General features: G+C 44.1%; 1 protein-coding gene across 1 annotated transcript in view; it reads left to right on the top strand.

Moving 5' to 3' along the window:
- The first annotated feature begins 633 nt into the window (after positions 1-633).
- The window catches only part of TOGARAM2 (TOG array regulator of axonemal microtubules 2), an 81372-nt gene continuing 54669 nt past the window's right edge, over positions 634-27336 (top strand). The window contains exons 1-4 of the mRNA XM_082214810.1: positions 634-837; positions 22202-22338; positions 24196-24330; positions 25749-25994. Of these exons, the coding sequence (XP_082070936.1) occupies positions 22311-22338; positions 24196-24330; positions 25749-25994 (409 nt within the window). The 5' untranslated portion in view covers positions 634-837; positions 22202-22310. The remainder of the gene's footprint in view (positions 838-22201; positions 22339-24195; positions 24331-25748; positions 25995-27336) is intronic.

The raw sequence follows: 27336 nt of genomic DNA, 5'->3' as shown, positions 1-27336 counted from the left end.
GGAAGGGTCCCTTCCACGATTATTAAATCAAGAACTGATGGGAAAAAAACTTCCTCCCGAATCAGATTGCTTTCCCCTCCCCTTCAGTGTGTGCTGTGTCTTGCTTCTTCTTTTTATAACGTGGATGTGCATTTACTCTAGCTGTCCAATGGTTGTGCAGGACAGTGGCCCCTACAGGAAGGAAAGCAGACCCCAATTTCCTATCATAGTGTCTCATCAAAACTGCTGTTCCATGTGCAATTGATAATGTTTCTTTTTACTTTCCATCAATACTGGCCAGTACTGGTTAAAAAGCACTGCAGAAGGTGAGGAGGAAATTAAGAATGCTAGGAAGGAATTCATTTTCAGTGGTACAGAGGCACTAACGTGGTTTTCCCATGGAAAGGGGGGGGCAGCCAGCTTCTGCTTGTTGGTTTTATGGGCATCAGTGATCTGCCTTTTGACTGAAAATTCTTTAACACTCAGGAACTGGTGCTGACTTTCTTTCTCCCTTTTAAAGCTAGCATGTTGGCAGGTCGCCTGGTCTCCCCTGACACCCAGGTCCCACAGATCTGTTTGCATCCCATGTGCCAAATGCCTAAAAAAAGGAGCCAATCAAATCACGCCTGTCTTAATGCATTAATGAATCTCCTTATGTGCTGCTTGTAGGCTTAATTCCTTAGCAAGAGGTAATGGTGCTTTCGTATCTAGCAAAACAAATCCAAGGAAGGGTCCAGAGGGGCAGGGGCAAATGATGTTTTGGGGAGTGCAGAACCCCAACATTAGACCTGCCTCACTGTGGAAATTCTGAAGCAATTCCTACAAGTGTTAATTCGGGGCATCTAGTTGAGAATGGAGGTAGGTTGCTTTTCTTTCTGTCGTTGCAGCAAATGTTCCCTTTGCTTTGTGGTTTCTGCCATTTGCCAAGTAGCTTTCAGCTGATTTGGGGGAAGCAGAGCTGAATAGGATTTATTTACTGCTCTAAAGTGAGCTGTTTCTTAGGGGACTCTTTAAGTGTTGTAAAAGCTAGTAGCCTGCTAGGCAGAGTGCACTCAAAATGCACAGCAATGCATTGCTACAATCTGTTCTGCAATGGCACTGAAAAAGTGTGGAGGCAGTAAATTTAAGCATCTCAGAGTTAAAAGGATCACTTTCTTTGTGGCAAGTATAGGAAAGTGGGCAGCTGAGGTTAGTGAGAAGCCAATCACAGTTCAGATAAAAAGTTGCTCTAGTCAAGAACGTCTCTCTCTCTATGTCTGCCTTCCCTATCCTGGAGTATGTCTCTTTCTTGTGAACCAAATTTACCAAAGGAGTCATGAATAAAGACACTTTAAAATACTGCAATCAATTAAAAAAACACTCTAAGATGGCAGCAGGCTGGAAGACTAAAACAACAATAATTTAACAATTAAACCAACCAGTGTGCTGAGTTCTCATCATATAGCTGTTTGCCACTGAAGGTCTTAACTTGGCATCTAAAACTGAAGTTAAGAAGGCACCAGGTGAACCTCTCTGTGAAGGCAATTCTAGAAGCTGAGGACCACCACCACTGGAAAACCCATCTCCCTGGCTGCCACCCATTTGCCTCATTTCTGAAGGCGGAAGCAGCTGGAGAAGAATGCCTCACCACAAACTGAAATTGTGGACAGGATTGGATGGGAGAAGGTTGCCCTTCAGATCAGTTTATGAAATTTAGAAGTAGAATTCAATTAAGTGTGGTTACACTGATCAGAGATGCCCCCCCTTTATTTTTTAAACACACACAGTTTTATATTAATGGGCCAGATTTAAGACAACTCTGCCGATCTCTGAGGTCGGGCATTCTGGCCTATCTCCTTGTTCCTTGGCATTTAAACTGTGCTAATCTTATTTTTTTCATTCCACACATAGCAGAGTTATTTTGCCATTGAATATATTACCGGTTATGTGAGCAGACTGTTTGCTCTCCAGGTCCTGACCTGGCCATACATTGCTTGGGATTATGTCTTTTAGTGTTCCTGGTCTTGAATACTGTATTCTCTTTTTGTAGCGCAGGGCACCCATTCCTTCTGCATATGAATGATGCTAATTAGTATATTAACCTTTTGCTTTATGCTGACGTGCTTGCTTTTGTATGGGAGAGGGGACTATTGAGGGGGTTTCTCAGTCTTTGGGTCATGACCTTAATGACACGAACTATTTTCTTTGCTAGTGCTGTTGATTTGGGCCATGACAAGCCCAGCAGAGTTTATATACAGGCCTTTGACTCCAAATGAGTCTGAATAGTCTTGATGCTTTCCCCTTTAAAATACATTGAAGCTGCCGTATATTTTTAAATGGAATGCTCTGTCACAAGAGACCAGGGCCCTGCGGGATCTGACATCTTTCTGCAGGGTCTGCAAGATGAAGCTGTTCCGCCAGGCCTTTGGCCGGGGTCCAGTCTGACCCACTTCCTTCTTTCCTCTTTCTATGGGACCCTGTATGTAAGTGGTCTCTTGGCTCCTTCTATTGGCCCACATGGGACCAGCACAGGTGGCCAGGCCTGGTGAACGTTTAATATTCCTTAGGGTTGTGATTCGTGGGTTCCCACCTAATTTTATTTTGATTTTAAATGTGATTTTGAACTGTATTTTAATCAGTGGTTTGATTTTGTGTTTTTAATGTATTATATATTTGGTGTTAGCCGCCCTGAGCCCGGTCTTGGCCGGGGAGGGCAGGGTATAAATTAAATAAAATTATTATTATTATTATTATTGAAAAGCTCTGTGTGAATTTTGCAAGGATGTGCCCTTCATCACACATATACCATACACACATCGATTTTTAGGAAGAGATTTTGGTGGAGATCTCTTGCTGTAGGAAATGAATGGGTGCTTAGGGGCCTGTCTAATTCCAAGTCGAACCATTGGTCCATCTCAGTATTGCTTATACTGGCTTTTAGCTGGTCTCCAGTGTTTCAGGCATGAGTCTTCCCTAGCCCTACCTGGAGATGCAAGCAATTGAACCTGGATCCTTCTGTTGACCTACAAGCCTTCCCGTGCCAGTTTATATTATAGTGGAGCTAATGAGGACCTCTCATTCCAGAGGGGCTTACAACAATTTCAGTAAAATTATCAGGAAGTACCCGGTACACAGTGTAATCATTAGACACCTTCCCCCACCCCCTTGCTGTATTGGACCATAGGGAGCCATATATTGGGTTTTTGAAACATAGTATTTTGTTCTAGCTTTAGTAATATTTCTTTTTCTGAGTTTCTATGTAGCGGCAAATAATAAAATAATTTAATATTTTACGGATAAGTCTATATATCCATAGGAATAGTTCATGAATATTATAGAATGGTAGAAGGGCTAGGCACTGAATGCCCAGGGCTTAACCTGTTCACTCTGAGCCTTAAGACTCTCCTGCTTAGTGAGGAGTTAATCTCTGATCCTAAGCCATAGGAAGTGAAAGCTCTGTAGGAAGTTGGCTGCTGAGTCCAAGAGGAGAGTTGCAGCTCTTCTACTCCTCTATAGATTAGCATTGACTACAGCAGCAGCCAGTCTTTTCTGTCTAATTATCCTTGAGGAGGCTGAGGCTCAGGTCCGTCTTTCCTTCTGTACTGTTCTGAGGTTCTGGCCCTGCATGCGGATTGGATAGAAAAATTCTAGCCCATAATTCTAGTCTCCCCCAATACTTTAACTTAAGAGAAGACAAGTTTCTTTTTCCATTTACTTTTCGTTCTTACTAAGAAAAAATCACCGGCATCCCTTGATTTTTCTCAGGATATAACGAAAGAGCATTAAGTGCTGCTCATGTTCCTCTTGCAATCAGGCAGCAGCATCTACTCAGAGTGATATGAAGGAGCCTGCCAAAGGCCATCAAAAGTGTGTTTTATTTTGTTAAAGCAGTTTGTCTTTCTAATGTTTCGCAAAGCTTTGTAGCCCTAGAGCTGCTCAACTACTTCAGGGTGGATTGTTGATGAACGAAACTTGGGTCCAGTATAACGAAGGACTGCCACTGCCTTGAAGAATTAAAATATCAAAGCTTCCCTACTATTAATTCTGCTGAGTAATACATCATGGGGCTTGATGCCTGTGTATTTTGCAAAATCCACAGCCTCCAACCCTGACTTCCTCTCACTAGCCACATTATGGTCCCACGTAGCATTCTTAAGAGAGCCAGTAAAACAGGTAAGAGAGTGGGGCCTGCTTCTGGCTCCTATAATTCAAGCACGGCCAACTTGACTTTCTCTCCTGCAAATTCTTCCTATTCAAAATATTTCTACTGACTTTAAGATATTCATCTGAAGCGTTGCTTTCTGACCTTCCAGTGAAAGCTGTTAAATTGGCAGGGCCAGGCTTTTGTGGTGGCGGCTGCAAACCTTTGGAACTCAGACTTCTGGGTTAGCGCCTCCGGCAATGGCGGATTTCCTCTGATCGGGAGGAATCCGCTCCATGGAAATTAGGGTCTGGCCGCCACGGCGAAGGCGGAGACCCACTAAAAACCACAGGCGGGAGAAGCCTGTGGATGTGGGATTCGACTGGCACCTTTTGCGCCTCTCCTACTCACGGGGAAACCCGGTTTCGGGGATCCGGAGCGACGTGGGGTGAGCGGCGTGGTGCTTTGAATCGAGGGTTTCTTTCACGGAGTGAAGCCGCATTGCTGTTGCCGGAGAGCGCTGACTTTTTCCTGTGGACAATTGGACTTTAAACAACTACCCGTGAGTAGAACGGAAAATTGGATCTTTAAACATCTTAATTTGGCACCGAAACGGGAAGGTTTCAAACAGGAAGTCCACCTTCCTCTTTTGTAAATAGATTGAAGCAAAGACGTTGCAAGCTAAAGTCTTGGAAAGCCTTTTGTAAAGGATTAAATCTCCATCGGTTAAAATTACTAAACCCCCCTTGGAAGCAGGAGAAGAGGGGGGAAATTTTAGATCGCCTAAGCCTGCAGGAGAGAGAGTGAAGAAAGATAAATTACCACCGTTTTGAACCTGGGAACGGGCTGCTAGTAAGATCGACGTTTTGGGAAAGTTCATTGACTGTGAATAAAACGTATGTTGACAGATAGTTAAATAAGAGAAATATATTGTTTCCATTGTTTCCTTTTGCACTTAAAAAGGAGCAAAAGTAACTGAAAATCGAAACTAACTTTGTTGCTGGATCTGCGATTAAAAGGACGGATACAAATAGAAATTGTTTCCTCTAGAGGGAGCTTTTGAAACTGTTGTAGGAGTGGAGCTGGGGAATTTTCCAGCTGCAGAGATTAAAGACCGTGAGAATCAGAGATTGACCTTGGACAAGAATGTCGACAGAAGAAGCCTTAGTGATTGCATTTTGCAAGACAAGTGCTTTATTGGAACAGCTTCATGAGAAGATGGATGTGATGACTATTAAAATTGATAATTTGGGACAAAAAATGAGTGATTTGGGACAAAAAGTGAATACCTATACAGAAACTACTCAGGAATCGATTCAGGAATCTACTTTGACATGGCAAGCTGTGGAGAAGACGAGGGAGAAAGCTGTTGTTGAATTTCAAGTAACACAAGTGGAGAGAGCCCCAGCCTTACAGAGGCAATTTGATGAATATAAGCTGTTGCCTTTTACGATTGAATTTAGAGAAAGCCAGATTTGGAGGGATGGAGCCCCACTTGGATTGGAGAAGGAAAGTTGGATAGATCCCCTTATGCAGGGATGTTCTGGCTTTTGGGATCTGGATTTGGGTCAGGGGGAGATTGGAGTTGTGGGGGCCTTTACCTTCAGAGGGATTTTAAAACACGCTCTGAAATATCTTTTGGACTTTAGTTTTGACTATGGAAAATGGGCTGACCTGTCGAGAAGGAATAAAGACATTGTTAGGTTGGAGTTTCCCCGAGATCTACTCCTCAGTGCCAAAGGAAGGAAATTAAGAACAAGATCAGCAGAAGATAAAGTAAAGTGCATGTATAAATATGAAGAAGATCTGCAGAAGGGACATGGAAAAGAGTTAAGAGCCTCGGACAGAAGATCACCAGGTTGATGGACCATATGGAATTGATAGAAAGGACTGACAGAATCCGAGACCAGGGAGAAGAGACGGTGGAAGAAGATTAGAGAAAAGTTTAAAATTTATTTAGAGAAATATTGTAAAATTAATGAGTGTTAGAAAAATGTTGGAATGAAATTACACGGCTTTAGTAGAAACGTTATAAGGAGTTAAGTATAAATAAGTTTTAGGGTTTTAATGGTAAGATAAGGTTAAAATAAATTAAGACAATTAAATGACAGAAAACAGTGAAAGATGGAAAGGATTTGCTGAAATAATTAATAACTAGAACACAAAAAAGGGAGGTGTGAGGAGGTCGATGAAACAAGTTAATGAAGGACAAAGATATGGAAATATTGGATGTGTTTTTAATTGTTTTTGCTTTTGTTTTTGTTTTGATGTATTGTGTCTTTTGTTTTTTTATGTATTGTAATGTATTGATTTGTATTGTTTACTTTTTCTCTTTCTCTTTTTTTTTTACTTCTTTCTGTAATCTTTAAACTTTTAATAAATATTATTTTTTTTAAAAAAGCAAACCTTTGGAACTCATTTCCTAGGGAAACATGCATGGTTTCATTGCTGCCAGCTTTTAAGGAAACTCTTAATTCAATCTGCATTTGGTTAATTTTTAACATGCTGTGCTTTTAAAACAGTTTATTGATGCTGCTCATAAATTGATGGGATTGATGGGGGTAGGTTGTTGTTGTTTATTGTGTTGTATTTTAACTTTTTGTAAATTGCCTTGGGACTGCAGTGTGCCCTGAAACATGGGTTAGAAATCTTTTAAATCTTTTTCCTTCCTTTTTTGCTGTGAGACACCAGTTTGCCCTGATTATAGCTTCTTAAAGAACAGAGAAGGAGAGTAACATTTAAGGAAGTGGAACATGTAATGACAGAGGCATCTTATTATTATTTCTATCCCTCTATCATCTCTGAACACAGATTTTTCAGGGTTTTGGAATACAGTACAATGCAAACCTGTGGGATGTGTGTGCATGCCATGGGCGTGGAATGGAGTGGCCTCTCCTGTATAGCTCCTTCAGCTCTCTCTGCAATCTCTCTGCAAAAACTAAAATAAAAAATACACATACTACCACCATGCCAAGTAAAAGCTGATTGTAATGCATGTACAATGTGTAATCTTCCTTTTCTCCTGCCTACAACTATATCCCCTAGTTAAAGTTTGGAACTCTTGGGACTATTACACTTACAAATAATATCCTGCAAGTGTATATCACTTGCAGACGTCAAGCCTAAATTCAAGACAAGAGCATGTCTCTTGCCTTAAATTTGTTATTAGTGGAGGAAAGCCATTTCATGTTTCAATGTAATAAAGTGCTATATAAATGACTGTTTTAGGCCAAATCCTTGCAGCCACTCTAAAAAATTCATGTGGGAGTCCATTTTTTAAAATGTTTTATTCACAGTCCCATCTTAACCCTGTTTAGAGCCCATTAAGAGCTTATGTTTTCTTGCCCTCATCTTTTCCTCAGCCGAAGGAGCTTCATCTGGAACTCTGGGGCAAAGTCAAAGTATACTGTTAAGCCACAAGAAGCCTAGCGAGGCTATCTTCAGATCACATGGTTCTCATGCACGTAAGCAGTTCATAAAGGTATAGGTGGAGGAGGATGCATGGGTTTATTTTACAAGCCTCCAAGTACAGCATTACAGGAATTAGCTCCTACCACTGAGTTTCCCATACTGCATTTCTGCTGTTTAGTTTTCGGTCAATGCTCCACATGGAATAAGGCATGACAAGCAATATTCTGTCACTAGCCTCATGTCTAAAAGCCACCTATACCAGGCTTCTTCAACCTTGGCCCTCCAGATGTTTTGAGACTACAGTTCCTATCATCCATGACCACTGGTCCTGCTAGCTAGGGATCATGGGAGTTGTAGGCCAAAAACATCTGGAGGGCCGAGGTTGAGGAAGCCTCACTATACATTAAAAATTCCCCTTAACCTCCTCTTTTGTCCCTATGGCTCAGGTATTTGTTGTAGCTCAGGAGGCTTTCAAACGATGAATTGACTTTAGCTATTTGCCTTAATTCCTGCGCTGCTACGACCATGTCTATTTACACTCCAGAGGGAGGGTCTCTTTAATACTCAGGATGCGCTTTCCCCCAGAGCCAATTATTTGTCTCCTGGAGTATCTCCCTCTACCACTTTATAAATTCTTGATTAAGAATCAATGCCTCCTTCTTGGGAGAATGCACGATTATTGCTAGAGTTGCCTAACAAGTGGAAGAACAAATCTTCTGGAAGAATCAGCACGTATTCTGCAAAATGAAGTCTTGCCGCATTTGCTTATTAGTGAGCTGGAATTATCAGCATTAATTCAATGAAGGTCTTGTTCACTTGGACATCCATGAATGACATCTGCGCCAGCAGCTGCTAACACCAGTTCATGGTGGTTCTTAAGAAGAGCTTGCTGGATCAGGCCATTGGCCCATCTAGTCCAGGATCCTGTTCCCACAGTGGCCAACCAGATGCTTGTGAGAAACCCACAAGCAGGACCTCAGCACAAAAGTACTCTCCTGTTATTTCCAGGAGCTGGTATACAGAAGCATTACCATCTCTGACTACAGAGGCAGAGCATAGTCATCATGGCCAGTAGCCACTGAGAGCCCTCTCCTCCATGAATTTGTCTAATCCTCTTTTAAAGTCATCCAAGTTGGTGGCCAGCATTGCCTCCTGCCATGCCTTGCAACCAAAGAAAGAAAGAGAGCCAATGGCTTTGATTTCACTGAACGTTGTAATTAACATTTAGGTCACAAAGCTTAAACAAACTCCATTTGGGATTAATTTAGGCCACATCCACACCATACATTTAAAGAAATATTATACAGTGGTACCTCAGGTACTTAATTCATTCTGGAGGTCTGTTCTTAACCTGAAACTGTTCTTAACTTGAGGTACCACTTTAGCTAATGGGGCCTCCCGCTGCCACCGTGCCGCCACCACACCATTTCTGTTCTCATCCTGAAGCAAAGTTCTTAACCCGAGGTACTATTTCTGGGTTAGCAGAGTCTATAACCTGAAGTGTATGTAACCCGAGGTACCACTGTCCCATTTTGACCATCCCAAACATCCTAGGAACTCTTAAGTGTGCTGAGAACTGTTAAGAGACCTTTATTGCTATCACAGAGCTACAATTTTTGGAGTTCATTGGGTTCATTGTTTATTGAAGCACTCTTGGTATTGTAGCTCTATGCAGGGATGAGTGGCCTCCTTAACAGCTCTCAGCACCATTAGCAGACTACAATTCCCAGGATGTTTTAGGGGAGCTATAAGTGTTAAAGTGGCATCATAGTGCTTTTAAATGTAAGGGGGAGTTGTGGCCTCAAAATAAGAAGCAGAAGCAGAATTGGAACGGATTAACCAATCTGGCGCTATCTCTCATGGTTTATAAATGGACTGTGGCTACTTCTCCCACAGCAAAAATACTATGCAATATTCATGCTTTGATTCTCCAGGACATACCAATTATATTTGGATTGCATGTTCTATCCATGCTTTACTCTCCAGCTGTCAGAATGTAGTGTTTGCAGGTGCTGTGTGCCTGCGGGCAGATAGTGTGTGTGTGTGTGTGTGTGTGTGTGTATAAAACCAAGCCCTGAAACTTCATAATACTGTAGGACAATTCTGCTTGTGGGGGGGGGAGGAAGGGGGAGGGGGAAGGAAATGAAAAACAGCATGGGGAGTTTTTGCAAATGAGTGACTATCATGTACAGTAATCATCTTTCCTAGAATCTTGCTTCTATCAATAGTTTATTTCATTTCTCTTTAGCACTGTAGGCTACTTTAGAAGTCAGCATGCTCTTGCAGCTAGGACTGCAGAGTTTGCCTTCTGTGTCTCTGCAGGACCCTGTTCAGATTTTTGGTGGTGAATTATTAATCTCCTTCTGTTGCTCTAGGTCGGGTAGTAAGTGGCAGTTCTGTATGAAAAGTGGTCCTCTTTGTTGGGCTCTAATTAATGCTTATGTAATCTCCCTCTCCCTCTCCCCCCCCATCTCTCTTGTGTGTGTGTGCACGTCCTTCCTGGGTGCAGTTTGAATGGTGCAATCCTGTGCAGTGAGATTCCTTTTTGCAGTGCACAAACTGGAAATTAAATAAACACAGGAATGGTTTCAAAGTGTGAGGAAAAAAGAAAGTAGACTGGTAAGTCAGTTATGGTAGCTTCTGGATGACCTGTTTGTTGAGAATTCACCCTGATTTGTCTGCACAAAGTTTGCAGGAAGGTTAGATGTGTGGGCTATTTATCTGATTTATTTGGAGGATGTGTATACGTACATTGCATTAAATGAATGTTATTCCATCCTACACTTTCCAGTGCATTACCCTGTCACTTTACTTTTCACTTTACTTTTACCCTGTACAGTGTTTTTGTTGTTGGCCGGGGGCAGGTTTGTTGCACAAGAAATGTGATTCTATCTCACCCCAAAATAGTGGTAGTCTGGGATCAAAATATGTTTGCTGGAGAAGAAGTAGAACAGTTATGGATTCACCTGAAAAGAAGTGCAAGCAAGGCCTTTTTCTTTCTTCAGCTGGAGCTCACCGGAGCTCAGCTCTGGCACCTCTCAGGTGGGCACCACTGCCATTCTAAGACAAGGGAAAAGTTCAGGATGAGCTCCAGCACCTCCTTCTCTAGAAAAACAGCACTGAGTGTAAGCATCCTCATTGATCACTGGTGGTGCCTAGCTCACAAGGCTGTTTTGAGGATATATGGCATAAGAGTTGCAAGGCAATTTGAACCCTCAACTGTATTATTCCTTCATGAAGGAAAACCCAATTTAGGGAAGGGTGTAACATGGATATTAGATCCTGCTATCAACAGAAGTTTGTTATCTCCTCTCATTCATAAATAGAGCTTTCAAAACATGTGTGTGCGGGTGTGGGGATGTTTGCTGTTTTGTGAATGCTTATCGGATCTGGTTACAGGTGTGTAGAATCCCAGAATATCCAACCCTTTTCCATTGTTGTTTGAAACCTGTGGCTTCCTAATTGTCTGATTGCAGTCAAGGTCACTCAGCCAAACAGCCAGGGAGACGCCTACCAGGAAAATCTCTTCCTCACTCCTGCATCTTAATACTTCTTTGAAGAAGTTGTTGCTATGCAGCCTTGTTTGTTCACGGTATGTGACACTGTTTGCCTGCTCTGTATGTATAACTTGTTAAGTGTGAGTCAAGGGTTGGCCTGAGACAGAGATCCCTGCAGCTTTCCAAAACTGCCATCTGACCTACAGGTGAAGGCAAAATCGCTAAGGGGGAAGACCCTCACAGCCAAGTTCTGCGGCTGTCCCAAGAGATGGCAAATTTAAAAATGTGAGGATCTGGTTCCTGAAGTATAGAGGAGTTTGCAAAGCAGGTGAGTGACCAGAACTGCAGTCTCTTCTGGCTGCTCCCTGAGGACTAGGCTGTCCCTTAGAAGGCTGTTTACATTGACTGTGCAGGAAATACATGAGTCGGTTGCACAGTATTCTGCTAGGGAGTTCGTTATGTAACTGTCATGTCATTTGTTGTTCATCCTTGAATTAGAGAGGTACATTATGAGGAGAAAGGGGGGGGGACTCCAGAAAAGGTTTCCTACCAGCTGAAGCCCCAGTGATTGTCAACCAACCCTTGGAGAACTGAGAACAGGCTGTTCAAGTGACTTTTGTCCAAAATATGACAGGGGTGTTCAAATGTGATGAGGAAAATGTGAGGGGAAGGAGCTACTTGACTGGTTTCCCTACCTTTAATTATATATATATATATATATATATATATATATATATATATATATATATATATATATATCAAGGAGGAGTGAGGAGAAGAACCAGAGAACTACATTTACCTCAGTGAAAGTGAGGTAAAGTTGCAAGAAAACAACATCATTCATTCTTCAACCCTTCAACAAAGCCACACAGAGTTGTATACATGGTCTCTGCTTTATCTTCACAGCGACCCTGTGAGGGTAGGTTAAGTAGAGAGGCAGACAAGAGAAAGAGAGTATACTCTATCAACCTACCACACTGTAGCCATTGTGCCTTTTTGGAGGTGAGTGACAAAAGGTGCCGCAAGTACTGATGTATGATTGTAGGCATTTCTTGCACAATGTTGAGTGAGCTGCATGGAAGCTTAATTCCACCATCAAGGATGAGCCTACACGGCCTGTCAAGTAGCCCGAACTGTACAATTTTTGACAGGCTTTGGAATTGCAGTGTCAGGGGAAAAACAATCCAGTCGGGGCATTTTGGCACTGTGGTCTAAACCACTGAGCCTCTTGGGCTTGCCGATCAGAAGGTCAGGGGTTCGAATCTCCGCAACGGGGTGAGCTCCCATTGCTCTGTCCTAGCTTCTACCAACCTAGCAGTTCAAAAACACACCAATGCAAGTAGATAAACAGGTACCGCTGTGGCAGGAAGGTAAACGGCATTTCCGTGTGCTCTGGTTTCCGTCATGCTGCACCAGAAGTGGTTTAGTCATGCTGGCCACATTTTGCGGACAAACGCCAGCTCCCTCGGCCTGAAAAGTGAGATGAGCGGCTCACCCCATAGTCGCCTTTGATGGGACTTAACCATCCAGGGGTTCCTTTACCTTTTACTTTTTGTGGTTAGTTAGCATAAGACAGATGAACACACATGCAGAGTAATGGTGGTTCCATTTGTTGTGTTCTATGCATTTGTTTTCTGTGAATAGTGTGCTCTTGTGAACCCAATGGCCACTCACCGCTTTACCCGGGGGGCGGGCGGTTGCGGCCCCTTGCTTTCTGCCTCCTTCCCTGGCAGCCAGAATACACAGGTGAAACTGAGGGATGGTTTTCCCGCCAAAATGGTCTGCTTCAAATGGCCAATGCCGAGGGCAGTGCCTTTCTCACATACATGCTGTATTGCAATTTGGGGTCCACCCCTTTCTAGGAGACATATGGCGGTGGCTGGAGTTATTTTACAGGGTGTATTTGGCGAGAGTGCATGTGTTTGTGTCTCAGGTACTGCATACACCTCCCCCCACCCCCCACCCCCGAGTAGAACCTAAAGCTGTCTCAGCTGAAATGGTCTATCCTAGCTGTGCAGCGTCAGTGGAGCTGTCACTGTCTTAGTTAGATGAGCTGAGGGTGAGGTGGCAATCCTGGGCAGACTCTTTAAAAAGAGGACAGTGTTATCTTCACAGAAGAAGGAGTTTTGCACATGTCTGAACCCTTCTATTGGAAATGTGTGTCTCTAGAAAAGGGAATTCTACACATGCTTGGGAGCACTCAGTCCAAGGTACCAAAATTCTTTAAAAAAAGTTGACAACCTTGGCTCTGGGCGAGACACCCCCGACTTCAATTCTAGCATCCCAGAATCAGGCACATTAGCAATATATGTTCAGCGACAATAATTCACTGAGAATTAATAAGTAGACGATTCCACTTTTCAGGTTATAATACAGCTCAGCTCATGCTTCTTTGGGGTACCAGAAACAGGAAGCACAGGTCTCCGTATACATTCAGCCCCAACTGAAGCCTTTATTTATTTGAATCTCCTTCAGCTGAGTGAAAATAAAGCTTGGCCCTTGAATCCCTAACCAGTGGTACCTTGGGTTACAAACACCTTGGGTTACAAACAGTGGCGTAGCATGGGTTGTCAGCACCCGGGGCAAGGCAAGTAATTTGCGCCCCCTAACCCGTGGATTTGCGCCCCCTAACCCGTGGATTTGCGCACCCTAACCCTAACCCCCCAGATGTTGCGCCCGGTGCGGCCGGGCCCCCCTGCATCCCCCACGCTACGCCACTGGTTACAAACACTTCGGGTTACAGACTCCGCTAACCCGGAAGCAGTACCTCAGGTTAAGAACTTTACCTGAGGATGAGAACAGAAATCGCATGCCGGCGGCGCGGCAGCAGCATTAGCTAAAGTGGTACCTCAGGTTAAGAACACTTTCAGGTTAAGAATGGATCTCAGGAACGAATTAAGTTCATAACCAGAGGTACCACTATAGTAATTGCTCAACAGTTCCTGTTAAATGGTTCAGAAATTTCCCAAAATGGGTACCCATGACTACTCAAGCAGTAACTGTGGAGCCGTCAAAGAGCAATGGCTTTTTGATGGCCGTTTAATTAAAAGTGTAATTTTAAGTACTTTATAGGGAAAGGGGAAAGCAAATTCTGAATTTGAAGCTTAAAAAAAATAAATCTGGATGTTTACTCAGTATGCCTCATGCTACTGATTGAGAAAAGGTTTTTCAAAGACTTCCTAGCTATTCGTGTAAATCTGTTTTATTGACAGGAACAGCCTTCATTATGCTGTTTTGGAAGCAAGCTGAAATATTTCCTGTTTCAGCGGGCCTATCGAGACACAGAAGAATAGAATCATTGTAGCATTGTAGGGACTCCAAGGGTCATCTAGTCCAACCCCCTGCAGTGCAGGAATCTTTCGCCTAATGTGGGTCTGTAACTTCCTGTTGAAGCAACAACTGCTTTTTATACCACAAATGCTCTGGCTTACTTTTGTCCCACTGTTGTCCTACATCACTCTTCCTGACAGCAATAATATAGCAACCTTGCGGGAGCATTGCAGAACAAGCATTGCATGCAGGGGGGGTTGGACTAGATGACCCTTGGGGTACCTTCCAACTCTACAATTATATGATTCTATGAGCAAACTAAAGCAGAATGAATCTTATGAACAAACTAAAGCAGAATAAATTTGCTACTAATGCACTATTGATATATCAAGAATGTGATGCAGAATACACTCGCAGGAAAACACCAGGAGGAGTCCTCTGTTTCCTCTTTGTTGAACGTTAGGACTGTAAGCTTTCCTAGGCAAGCACCAATCTTGTACTTAGTAATGAATTATGCACAGTGAAGGAACTATATCAATCAATAAAAATTAGTGACTGGAGTGGGGAGCAGAGAGAGAATTCTAAGGTGTCATTAAGTAGATGGATCTTGGTCACCTTTGTACGCAGATGGCAAATCCCAAGACTGTGCAAGAGCTAGTTTGCTGAAGTGTCATTTGCCTCTCCAAATGGGTACAGTCTCAAGAAGCAGAGCTCTGCGAAAGCACAACTGATGGGAACAACAAATGCTCGACACCGGCTCCTCCTGGCTTTTGAGAATTCCTGAGAATGTTTTCAGCGATGCCATCCTTCTGTCATTGACAAGCAGTTTCAGGGACTCTCAGCTCCTCTAAGGGATATGAGGCGGGCACTCCCTTAGCTCATTATTAGAGATGTTTGCTGGTTACTCTCTTCCCTCTCTAGAGAGGAATCCTTTTCTTGCTGTTACTTCGGGAGATGCTGTCTCATCTCTGACTCGGCAAGAGGAAACTTGCCGGGGGATGTAGAGAAGCTTCTTGGTGCTTGCAAAGAGGGTTTTGCTCTGAAAGTGTCAACAGGCAGGTAAGGATCTCATCCATCTTGCAGATAGCGTCAGGTGTGGTGTGAAAGAGTTGAAGTGACCCAAGAGTTGCAGCCTCCTATTTGGTGGCATGTGGAACTATAGAATTATCTGAGTCATTTAGCATTGCCAGCTTTGGCTTCCATGCCTTGTAGCATCTGTTTGTTTGCAGACAGTAGCAGCTCAAGAAATCTGCCTTAATCTGCTCAAGAAATTGGAATGACTGGAGAGTTTCTGGTCAGCTGTGGTTACCCTATAGTAATTTCTTCTGACCTTATGATCTGTTTGGACTAAAGCTCCTTTCAGTTCCTGACACCCAGCAGTCAGATAAGGATCTGAAGAGGCGGAGGCAGGTGAATCTTTGGTGAAGTTCCAAAATGGGTGGATAATGTGGGGACAAGATACATATCCCCAAGGACCAGTTGCTCAAGTTCAGGAACCATGGCTGGAGTAGCAGTTAGATCGAGGCAGCCAAGTCCCCTGGTCCAACTGGGTTGATGAATGGCCATAGTAGCCCCTGATGAGCTGCAGGGAGCAAGGCATTGGAGCCTGCCCCCGGAGTCCCCAGCTCATGGGGTGCCTTAGCAATGACATAGTGGAGGCCACCATTCATTTACTCTGCAATAGCATGTCCTGCATGGGCTGCTAAAATATAAGAATGTTAAAAAGAATGCCCAATCTCACAATGTATCTGATTGTAAGTCTTTCAAAAGAGCTGTAACTGGAGAACATTCAGCCGTGTGTACTATCCAGATAATACGTATCCAGAGTATACTAGTTATGAGGGCAGGAAGGATGGAAGAGAATCTGCTGCTCTCTGATGCTACACACATTAACATCTTTGTGAAAGCATCTTCCAAGTCTGGGATGGGGAACCTGTGATACTCTGGATGTTTTGGGGACCACAGCTCCCACAATCCAAGACCATTTGCCATGCTGGCTGGCTAATGGGAGCTAAAGTCCAACAACATGCAAGAGGGCCGTGGATTCCCCACTTCTGCTCCAAGTATTTCCAAGCAAAATAAGGATAGCGATTGGCTAGGTACCACAAAAAAAGAGAAATCGTATTGGGTAAACTGGGCAGATAGAACCAAACACACAGTGGTTTTTATATCTAAACTTATTCACACTGGATGTTGCAGCTATAGTATCACAGAACTGTAGAGTTGGAAAGGGATCCTGAGGGTCACCTGGTCCAATCTAGTGTTAAGAAGAAATCCTGCCCACAGCAGTCCCTGGGAGGGCTCACACCACCCGCCTTCTGGTTAACAGCTAGATACACTGAACCATTGTGCCACTCAAGTGATGAACATGCCTGTATGAATCAACCCTCTTTCTGATGAAGAACTGAAGAATTCTCACAGATTTGTTTTTGAATCCAGCAGCAACAGTACCTGCAGAGTGATTATCTGGAAACTATATCATTTCTGTTTTTAGCAACTTCTGCATAAGATCTAGAATTCATTTAAGTCAACAAGAAGTATTTTTGTTGACTTCGATGCCCACTAGGTCAGTCCCCCAGGAAGCACAAATGAAAAGAAACCTTCTGTTCTCTCCTCTTTGTTTTCCTTAAATTGTTCTGCAACTTTTTGCAGTCAATCAGCCAACCTTTCAGAAATTAGTGTATCTTGGCCACAACTGTAGTGGAGACTGTAACAATATGTACTCTGAAAACACTGGGCACAATGCTTGAATAATTTGTTGTGTCCGAGTCTTGGCACTCATTATTGGTGTTTAATTGCTCCTGAAGTTTGGATTCAGAATTAATCTTTCCTGCTCTCACTCTCGTTCCTACTCATGCTTCTGCTTGTGATCAAAGAGGCTGGTTACTTTGCGATGAATCTGATTTATGCAACCTTTTGACAAATTACTGCGGCCTCCATCCCGTTTGAAGAACCTTTTGGTAACAGAAGTGGCATATGAAGAGATGGCAACAACAGCAAGTTAGGGTTAGCATTGAGGGGAGCCCCAGAACTTTGACTACTATGAAAATGGCATTTATTTGCAGAAGTACTATTATTATAACATATAACAAATGCACACACTCACCCAGTGAGAACTGAGCATGCTCAGTAGTCATGCAAAGAAGAGTAACCATTGAAAACAAAAAATGAAACACATGGACGAGAAGTCGAATGTCCTGCTTGGAGGGATTGGCTGGCTGGAAGCTTGAACAGGAACATTCTTTTTAGGAGGGAGGAGACACTCATTCCCTGATTCTGTTGCAGGTTCTGCTTTATTATCTATCTCCAGTTTGAAGGGTGCTTTCAGATGGGTGTTCATTGCTGCATCAGTGCTCTGCATGCATGCAAGGTTTCTTTTTGTTGTGTCCACACAATGTTCACATAAAAATGTTAGTCCATACGCTCCTATTAGAAATCTGTTGGCTTTTATTTACTTTGCTGTTTTGAGATAATCACCAAATGGGGGCTGTTCTGGCATCAGCGTGAACCATTTTTTTTCAGGAAGAGAAGAGAATGGAGCCAGGCACACTGTCCTTATTCCTTCCTGATCTCACTTGAAGACTAGAGCTTGTGCACGTACAACAAATATGCAGGCAGGGCTTTATCCACACAGCTGGGAAGTCTGCTCTTTCCACTGTTATCTGCATACAGTTATCTATACATATGTTCTATTGAGCAGAATCTTTTCCAACATACAATAGCCATGGGGAGGTTTGGAGCAGGGGCAGCAGATGGGATTGGGGATGTTGAATACTGTATACAGTGGTACCTCAGGTTAAGAACTTAATTTGTTTCGGAGGTCCGTTCTTAACCTGAAACTGTTCTTAACCTGAAGCACCACTTTAGCTAATAGGGTCTCCCACCGCCACACGATTTCTGTTCTCATTCTGAAGCAAAGTTCTGGGTTAGTGGAGTCTGTAACCTGAAGCATATGTAACCTGAAGCGTTTGTAACCTGAGGTACAACTGTATTTATAAAAAAGCACATAGGGTACAGAGGAGTGCATATGGAGAGGGCTGAAACCCAATGGCTCCTACCTTGACAGCCGTGCATTCAAGGGTCCTGCATACAAGCTTCTGTGTGCATGGTCTGGGGCCCTTGAGTATGTATAAATAGGAACCAAGTAATGTATGTGCATGTAGGCTCCTTGCAGACACGACCTTCTGAGTATGTGGAGATCAAGGCTGCCTGGAAAGGGCTTCTGTGACAGTATTTTTATAGCTGTTTTCATTGTGAGCTGAACACAGCCTTTCGGGAAGAAGTGGCAGGATATAAATTTTAAAAACAAATCATTCTAAGAAAGACTGAGTTCTCCTCTTCCTAGCAGCCTTATGCAAGGCTAGCGTGCATCTTTGCTACATCAGGGCAGATAAGCCAATGAAAGCCAGAACCGCTACGGTGACTTTAGAGCTGATTATCCATCAAGGAAGAGGTCAAGAGAGGAGAAGAGATTGCTAAGAATGAAAGGGGGGGCGCAATCCACAGCTTCAACTCACTTAGCTAGTTCATAAAGATGCCCTTTATCTCATTCAGTCACAAGTTTTATCATACTGGAGAGAGAAAGGAATTCCTATGATTTTGCATCAGTGGCGTAGCGTGGCTTGTCAGCACCCGGGGCAAGGCAAGTAATTTGCGCCCCCTGCAATGAGAGAGAGTGAGTGAGCCAGGTAGGGGCAGAGAGCTGTGAGCGCCCCCCAGATGTTGCGCCCGGTGTGGCTGGCCCCCCCTGCACCCCCACACTACGCCACTGTTTTGCATGATAGAAACCCACAGTTATATGAATACAAAGGGAGCACAAGAGCATATATATATATACATATTGTTGTTTGACACACTTACTGCCAAATGGTTTTCCTACACTGCATGCTCTCCTTGCTAAGATGGGATTTTTGTTCAGCATGAAAAATCCAAATTGTCTCCGCTCTTGAAACTTTCCTGCACCTCCATGTGATTAAATTTAGGAATTCATGTAGCAGAGCACAATACCGAGGAGAAACAAATGTAAATATATTGCTGCAAGGGGAAGATGCCTGAGAAATGGTTGGCAGGCTGCAGGCGTGATAAATGGATCAATAAATTAATAAATGGTCAACTCATCTAAATTTACAGTTAATTGGCTAGTATTTTATCCTTGCACATTTATTTTGTGTTGAGGCATATACAGAGGTATTCTCAATATTTCATTTTTATTGGAAGAATGAATAAATACTTCTGGCTCTTCCATCCTAGGCTCACGCTCTCATGTCTTATGGCTTTACCAAGCATGAGGCATCCAATTTCTCCCCCTCACAAATCAATCGCTCTGGGTCCTCACCACTGTTGGTTTATTATGGGGATGACTCTTCCCTCACTCAGATCCTGTCTGCGGAATTGTCAAAGGTGTTTATCATCATAATCGTGCTTGCCTGTCAGTGAAATTAATGTGAATTTTACCATAAGCTGCAATATCTGCAGACCTAGGTTAGGTGTTTACTGTAGGATAGCCAGGCTTTGCTCTCTTGAGCTACATGGTGTCGTCATCACCAGATGCTTGTTCTATGCTTTCCTCAGAGTTCTTCCATCTCTCAGTTCAGATCACGGAAGATCTGAGTGGTGGGGTTTTTTTGCCTTGCCTTGCTTTGTTTTGCTAAGAGCGCAACAGTAGCACCATCTTCTTGGGTGACAATTGTGTTTCTACTACTCTTAGGACTTGCTTAAAGAGATTTTATTTTAACATATTTAGTGCAGGAATGAGAAATATGTACCGTATTTTTCGCCCTATAGGACGCACTTTTTCCCCTCCAAAAATGAAGGGGAAATGCGTGTGCGTCCTATGGGGCGAATGCAGGCTTTCGCTGAAGCCTGTAGAGCGAGAGGGGTCGGTGCGCACCGACCTCTCTCACTCTCCAGGCTTCAGGAGAGCCCCAGCGCCAGCCCCACAAGGTCGGGGGGCAGAGGGAGGCGGAACGCCGCCATCCCCTGTCTCCCAAAGTGGTTTGGAGGCTGATGGCGGGGAGACCCTGCCACCAGCCCTGCAAGCTCCAGGGACAGTGGGGAGGCACAGCGCATCTTCCCACTGTCCCCGGACCTTATCTGAAGGCGGGCGGCGGGGAGAAGAGTGCTTCTCCCCGCTGCCAGCCTCGCAAGCTCCGGGGACAGCTGGGAGGCGCAGCGCGTCTCCCCGCTGTCCCCGGACCTGATCTCAAGGCGGGCGGCGGGGAGAAGAGCGCTTCTCCCCGCTGCCAGCCCCACAAGCTCCGGGGACAGCTGGGAGGCGCAGCGCGTCTCCCCGCTGTCCCCGGACCTGATCTCAAGGCGGGCGGCGGGGAGAAGAGCGCTTCTCCCTGCCGCCAGCCCACAAGCGCCTGGGGGGAAATAAAACTTTTTTCCTTTATTCCCCCCAAAAAAACTTGATGCGTCCTATGGGCCGGTGCGTCCTATGGGGCGAAAAATACGGTAGGTCTCCAGATGTTGTGGTACTAGAACTTCTGTCCTCCCCAACCATTGGTCATGATGGGTGGTTCTGATGGGAGTTCATAGAATCAAAGAATTGTGGAGTTGGAAGGGACAACAAGGGCCATCTGGTCCAACCCCCTGCAATGCAGGAATATTTTGCCCAACGTAGAGCTCAAGTCCATGACCCTGAGATTAAGAGTCTCATGTTCTACCAACTGAGCTATAACAGTGGCCCAGCAGCACCTAGAGCTCTACAGGTTCCCAATCCCTGATGTGTGTTGAAAGGCTTATTCACAACACCTCGGAACTTTGGGACACCTTTAGTATGACCTTTTCCAGTGACACCATTTTAGCCACTTATTTTTTTAAGTGATCTTTTAATTTGTGTGCCTATGTTGCCTTTTACAATATTTGTACATTAGCCCTTAACTCATAACTGTACATTTTTGGGGCCTCTTCATAAGGAAATGATCCGTGCATCTGCTTACATCAGGCATTCGTGCCATTGTATTGCAAGTCTCCAATGTGCAAGCAGCTGCCAGTTATAGGTTGGGGCTTGGACAGGGGTCACTCTTCATAGGAAGCCATGGATTACTATTAACATCTTGGCATGCAATACCAGTACTCGTGGTGTTATGTTTGCTTTTCTTCCTCTTACGTGGAGATTATCTCTGTGTAGGGAATTGTTAATGTAAGTCCATTCACCCTCCTTTGTGGGCAGGTGGCTTTGTGGGTGGGCCCTGGGCCTCCCTGGAAAACTGTCCTATTGCTGGCCAGATCGTATTTCCGCCACCAATCGAGCCAATGGCAGCGGGAGGTAGTGGGTGCAGGGCCAACCAACCAACTGCGGCCCTTGGTGCCATTCCCAGGGTTTTCCCCACTTGGCTAATTGGCACCGCCATTTGGGTTTTCACCTACCTCATAGCAATCATCACAACTTTGTGAGGCAGTTAGGCATTGGGTAAGCCTAGTTTTGTTTGGAGAGGAGGTTGTAGCCTCCGCCTGCCCCTCCATGGGTAAGGGTATCCTGTTAAAAGGATCTGGAAGGAGTGGCTCCTGTCCGACACCTAGTCAGGGGCTAGGGCCATACCACTCCTCCAAAGGGAACCGCTTGGGGGGTGCCCCGATTTGATGTAGGTCACAGGGCATCCCCCCACCAGCTTCACCCTTAGCAACACTCCCTGTGGATGGGCAGAAGTGACACGCACTGTTGCTTACCACAATGCCTATGGCCAAACCTCAATCTGCAACCAATAAAGTTGTGGCCTTATTTGATCCCAAACCAATATCCTGTGTGGTGTCTACTTATTTACACTTCAGGCTATAGGGTGGTCCGGGGGCCTCAAGACACAAGAAGCAGCCCTTAGCCTATAGCTGAGAGTTCAGGAGTTGCATTAGCTGATAAAGTGTAAGAATGTAGAGAATGCATCACCTGGGTTGCTTTTGTCTTTGTTGTTGTTTTGTGCAGACCTTTGGATGTTCTGGGAGAGAAACAACAGCAGCTGTGGAGCCAGTAACAAGAAAGCCAACCAGTAGCCTCTTAGTTGTAGAAGTATCCTGGGCCCTGCCTTACGCACATGGCAACACATGATGAGTTCACAGCAGGTAAAGATCTTTCTTTCTGTCTTCCCGTATTTGAAACTTTCTGCTAGGTTATCACATGTCATGTATCTGGAGAATGCTCTTGCTTAAGATTTGTGTCTGGCTTCATCAGTGTTCCAGAATATACCATGAAAATTTCTCCATAAATACTTTTACTGGTTACAATAGACCAGGAATGGGTAACCTGATGTTGGCCTACAATCCCCATCATCCCTGACTGAGGCTGATTAGAGTTAAGCAGCATTTACAGGGTGCCACAAATAAGGACATAAGAATGCTGCAGCTTCTGTCCTGACATGCGTTCATTACAATCAGCTCTCTTTCTGTTACGCTGTACTTTCCACCAAATATTGTGCTACTGCTGCCAGCTGTTTAAAATAGGTGATATAGTTTTTGTGTAACTTACTTAGCATGCAATCTTTTCAGTGTAAAGCAAATGCCAAATGTAAAGGAAATGCCAAAAAAGAAAAAAGAAACATAAAAAACAACCCTGCCAGGAGGTACACACAATCTCAAGATGATTAGCTTCCATGCAAATTTGGAGGAGCAGAAGGCCACTCACACAATGGGACTTTCTCAATTCCTTCCCAGCTCATGTTGACCTAGAGTCTGAGTGTGTGCTGAACCACTCACAAGGATATAAAATATGTAGTTCAAGCAAAACAAAATAAAAAATGTATTTATCCAAAACCCCTGCCCAAATCAGCCATGTGAAACTAACCCTGAGTATGGAATAGCAATTTCTTTAGCAAACTCAGGGCATATCCAGACTTGTGCTTGTCCCATGTCTAGAAAGCATGAGTTTCAGTGGTTTTTTGCTTGTCCTGTGCTTTCTAGGCATGGGTCCAAGTGATTCTGCCCTTGCCATGCTGCTTTCCCTTCAGTGATAAATTGGAGCAAATGTTGATGTTTGCTCTGATTCGGCAGTAAAGATGGGGTTTCCTTGGGTGAAAGTTGTGGGGCAAGGGCAAGAGTGGATGAGCCCTCTTTTGTTTATCTACTCTATACTTGGGTGTATTGTCCAACAAGAACATAAGACAGTAACAGGGGATGGATCTACTATGAAATTGATGAAGCTTAAGCTTCAGGGACCCTAATCCTGGAGGGGCCCCAGAAGCGACTTTAGTCGACATTGCTTAAATTATTTGGGTCTAGTAGACCAAATTTGAGTCACACAACTCGAATTAATTATTTTTTTGTTGTATATATTTCAACAATTCCAAAGTCTGAGAGTCACTTCAAGCTTCAGGGCCCCATAAACATGGTCCGCCACTAGACAGAAACTTTTTTTTTTTGGCACAGTTACAAACATATACATCTACTACTCTTTTGTTGTACACATTCTTGCAGGGGCAGGATATTGCAAAATGTTGGCATAGTACTGCATGAAGGTGGGACCTTATGGATATATTCTGCTTTTTCAGTGGGCTACAAATGCTCCATTCCTGCTGGTCATGAGACATTGTGTCCCCTTCTTGCATTGTGTCCCCTTCTGTACCTCTGCTGAAATTAGGCTTGAAATAAGCATTCTGTTGCAGCTAATTTAATAGGTTGATGTCTCTGTGCTTGTGTGGTGCCCTGTGCAAACGACAGTTTCTCCATTTTGCAAATGGGTCTTGAGGCCAAAAAGGTTGGTGACCTCTCCACTGCAGTCTGAACTTGAGTGAAACACAGTCTTCTTAAAGCAGGAGCACTTCCAAGAGGGAAGAGTGTCTGTGCAAGCAACTTAGGAAACAGCCACGCATTTGCTGCTTCATAGACTTACTAATCCTTTGAATAGGCCTTTAGACATGGAAGATTAGCAAATGATTGCTCTGGCCCTCCTCTTTCATTTCATTCGTGTTGTTCTTGTTTTTAAAGCCAAACACCGAGCTCCTGTTGCGATATATTGCGGGAGCATTCCCAAAGCGAAGCCTGGATGCAGGTCGCTGAGAGGCGGGAGCATCGATTCCAATTTGCAGCTCTGTGGGAACGGATGGATGACGGCAGATGATGGTTAGGATGGGGAAGACTAGGTGGGATTTGTGACTTGGGGGCCATTCCAGACATCCTCAACAGTGTGCATTCATGATAGTTTGTGTTCAGGATGGGATTGAGGCAGCTACATGCAACATTTCTTTCAGCACTGTTTGCGCCTGTAAGAGTTTCAGGGTGGACACGCGGGTGGTGCTGTGGGTTAAACCACAGAGCCTAGGACTTGCCGATCAGAAGGTTGGCGGTTCGAATCCCCGCGACGGGGTGAGCTCCCATTGCTTGGTCCCTGCTCCTGCCAACCTAGCAGTTCGAAAGCACGTCAAAGTACAAGTAGATAAATAGGTACCGCTCCGACGGGAAGATAAACGGCGTTTCCGTATGCTGCTCTGGTTTGCCAGAAGCATGCTGGCCACATGACCCAGAAGCTGTACGCCGGCTCCCTTGGCCAATAAAGTGAGATATGTGCGCAACCCCAGAGTCGGTCACGACTGGACCTAATGGTCAGGGGTCCCTTTAACTGTACACTAATTTCCAATTGGTGCATGTCCCATAATGTCTTGCTAAAACCCCGTAACTTTTGACACCACAAAAGTTTTTTCAGGGTTGTGTGGGTGTTCGTTTTGTTTTGGTTGCAGAAGTGTGCAGTAACTTGGTAACCTTGGGGGAGCATTGGGGAACAACTAATAAAGCAGAACAATGTATGGACTGTCCTGTCCACTACTGATGCACCATTATTGCATCAGTAGGGTGTTGCAGAATACAAACACAGACCTACACCAGTCTGGATGGGTCCTGTTCCTGTAAAAGTAAAGCCCAGTTTGCAAGTGGGAAAACAAGATGCAGGCTGAAATTGCCTAATATCTAGCCAAGATTTTTATTCGTCTTACAAGTGGTATGTAGCTGTTACGAAATGAACAAATATAATAAAATAAATATAGGAGTAAGTCCCATAGAGCTCACTGGCTTTTATGCTTGTGTAAGTGTCCAAGGGATAGGCACACTGCCTTTGGTCACTTTAGCAAGAGTGACAATTTTTGAGGATCTTCAAGCTTGGGGACCGTTTGACTTTTATAGTAGAGGAAGGTTATATTTGGCCAACGTGCTGCAAATGTGGTAAGAGAGACAGGGCTACTCTGCTTCACATTCATGGCTTTCAAATAAACCCCTAGTGAAACTCTGCCCATTACTTCAAGCAGAGCTGGTCAGAGACATTTGCTGCCTAAGGTGAAGGATGTATAGTATACAAAAGCCCAGCCATTGGCTGTGGTCCTGTTTAGCCTTCCATTTGGCAACTAGCTGGTGAGGGAAGTTCTAGCCAAACCAGCTGGCCACTGTGACCTTCTTGTTCTCTGCAGAAATAAGCAGGAGGGCTAAACCTGATTCCCCAATATGGGGGCCTGGTTGAGTAACTGAATGCCTCTCATTAAATTCCCTTGCAGCTTCTCTTCATTCAGTTCTAAAGAAGCAGGCATGTTTGTGGGGAGGCAAAGGAGAACCTCTGGATATTAGGAATGGCCTTCTGAAGAAGAATACAGACAGAGCAGCCATGGCTGACCTTTCTAGCACTCTGCCAAGGCAAGATCCCAGTGAACTGGAGGTGAGCAGTGCAGCAGTGGAAACTGCACAAATCAAGGACAAGCTCAAGAAGAGGCGAATGTCTGAGGGGATCCATGCATCAAGCAAAGGTATGATGGATGCTTGCCTACTGATTCCGATAAGAAGCATTGGTCTTATTTGCAGTGATGTATAACAGCTCTTTGTGCGAAGCGTTTCAAGTCCTTACAGCTTTCAGCCTTGCAACAATCTCTTGAGACAGATTTGCCATTGTTCTCATTTTACAGATGGAGAATGGAGACTGAGCCATAGTAAATAGCCCAGTGAGACTTATGGGTTCTGTTCCATTCCTAGTTCTAAAGCTCAACACTCCGTTAAACCACAGTGTTGAAAGCTGAACAAATGAAGGGAGGGCAAAATCTGCCATTGACACACACACACAAAAACTAGGAACCAACCTGGCAACGCATGTCTGCAAAGTGTTAGCACTGAAAACTGCAGTATGTTTGTTTAAAATAGAATAGTTAAAGTAAAAAAATAAAATAAAACCTGTTCTTAATGAAATTGTTGTGGATAAACATGGGCTCCTTTGGGAGGAAGGGCAAGATAGAAATTGAATAAATAACAACTTTTTAATTTATTGATAGAAGTATTTATACAATATTATACAATATTACAAGGTGGTACAGTGGTACCTCGGGTTAAGTACTTAATTCGTTCCAGAGGTCTGTTCTTAACCTGAAACTGTTCTTAAGCTGAAGCACCACTTTAGTTAATGGGGCCTCCTGCTGCCGCTGCACCACCGGAGCACGATTTCTGTTCTCATCCTGAAGCAAAGTTCTTAACCCGAGGTACTGTTTCTGGGTTAGCAGAGTCTGTAACCTGAAGCCTATGTAACCTGAAGCGTATGTAACCCGAGGTACCACTGTATACAGAAAGATGTACAATAAAATATACAGCATTATAAGAACAATATAGGATGATAATTAAAGTGACTGGCTGATGGGGGAAAAACCCATAAAGAGTTGCAAAGGTCTTCAAGAGAAGCCTGAAAATCACAGGGTAGCAAAATGTATTCTGGAAGAGTGTCCCATAGCATGGGACCAGTGACACTAAATGCCTGACTTCTAGGGAAGGCCAGTTAGGCCTCTGTAACATGGAGGACAACTATTGCCTTTGAGCCATTTCCACTGTTCCACCCAACATCACCCAACAGCAACCATTTCCAAGCCCCACTCTTGGTACTGCTGTTCAATGATATGACAACAGATTCTTGTTTGCCCCTATTGGTGTCTTTCCTCTCTCTATCCAACAAGAGATAATGCCCACTTGGCACGTATTCCAGAGACTGAATATACTTGAGCCATGGTTCCAGCAGCCTACAATCACAGCAGCATTTGACCTGGTATCTTGTCCAATTGCATAGCTGCTGGACATCATTGCAGGGTGAGAATGTGGTGGTATACAATTTTC

Source organism: Podarcis vaucheri (assembly GCF_965113315.1).
Source record: "Podarcis vaucheri genome assembly, chromosome: 3".
In the NCBI taxonomy this organism is placed as follows: domain Eukaryota; kingdom Metazoa; phylum Chordata; class Lepidosauria; order Squamata; family Lacertidae; genus Podarcis; species Podarcis vaucheri.
This window is presented reverse-complemented; position numbering and strand designations above follow the sequence as displayed.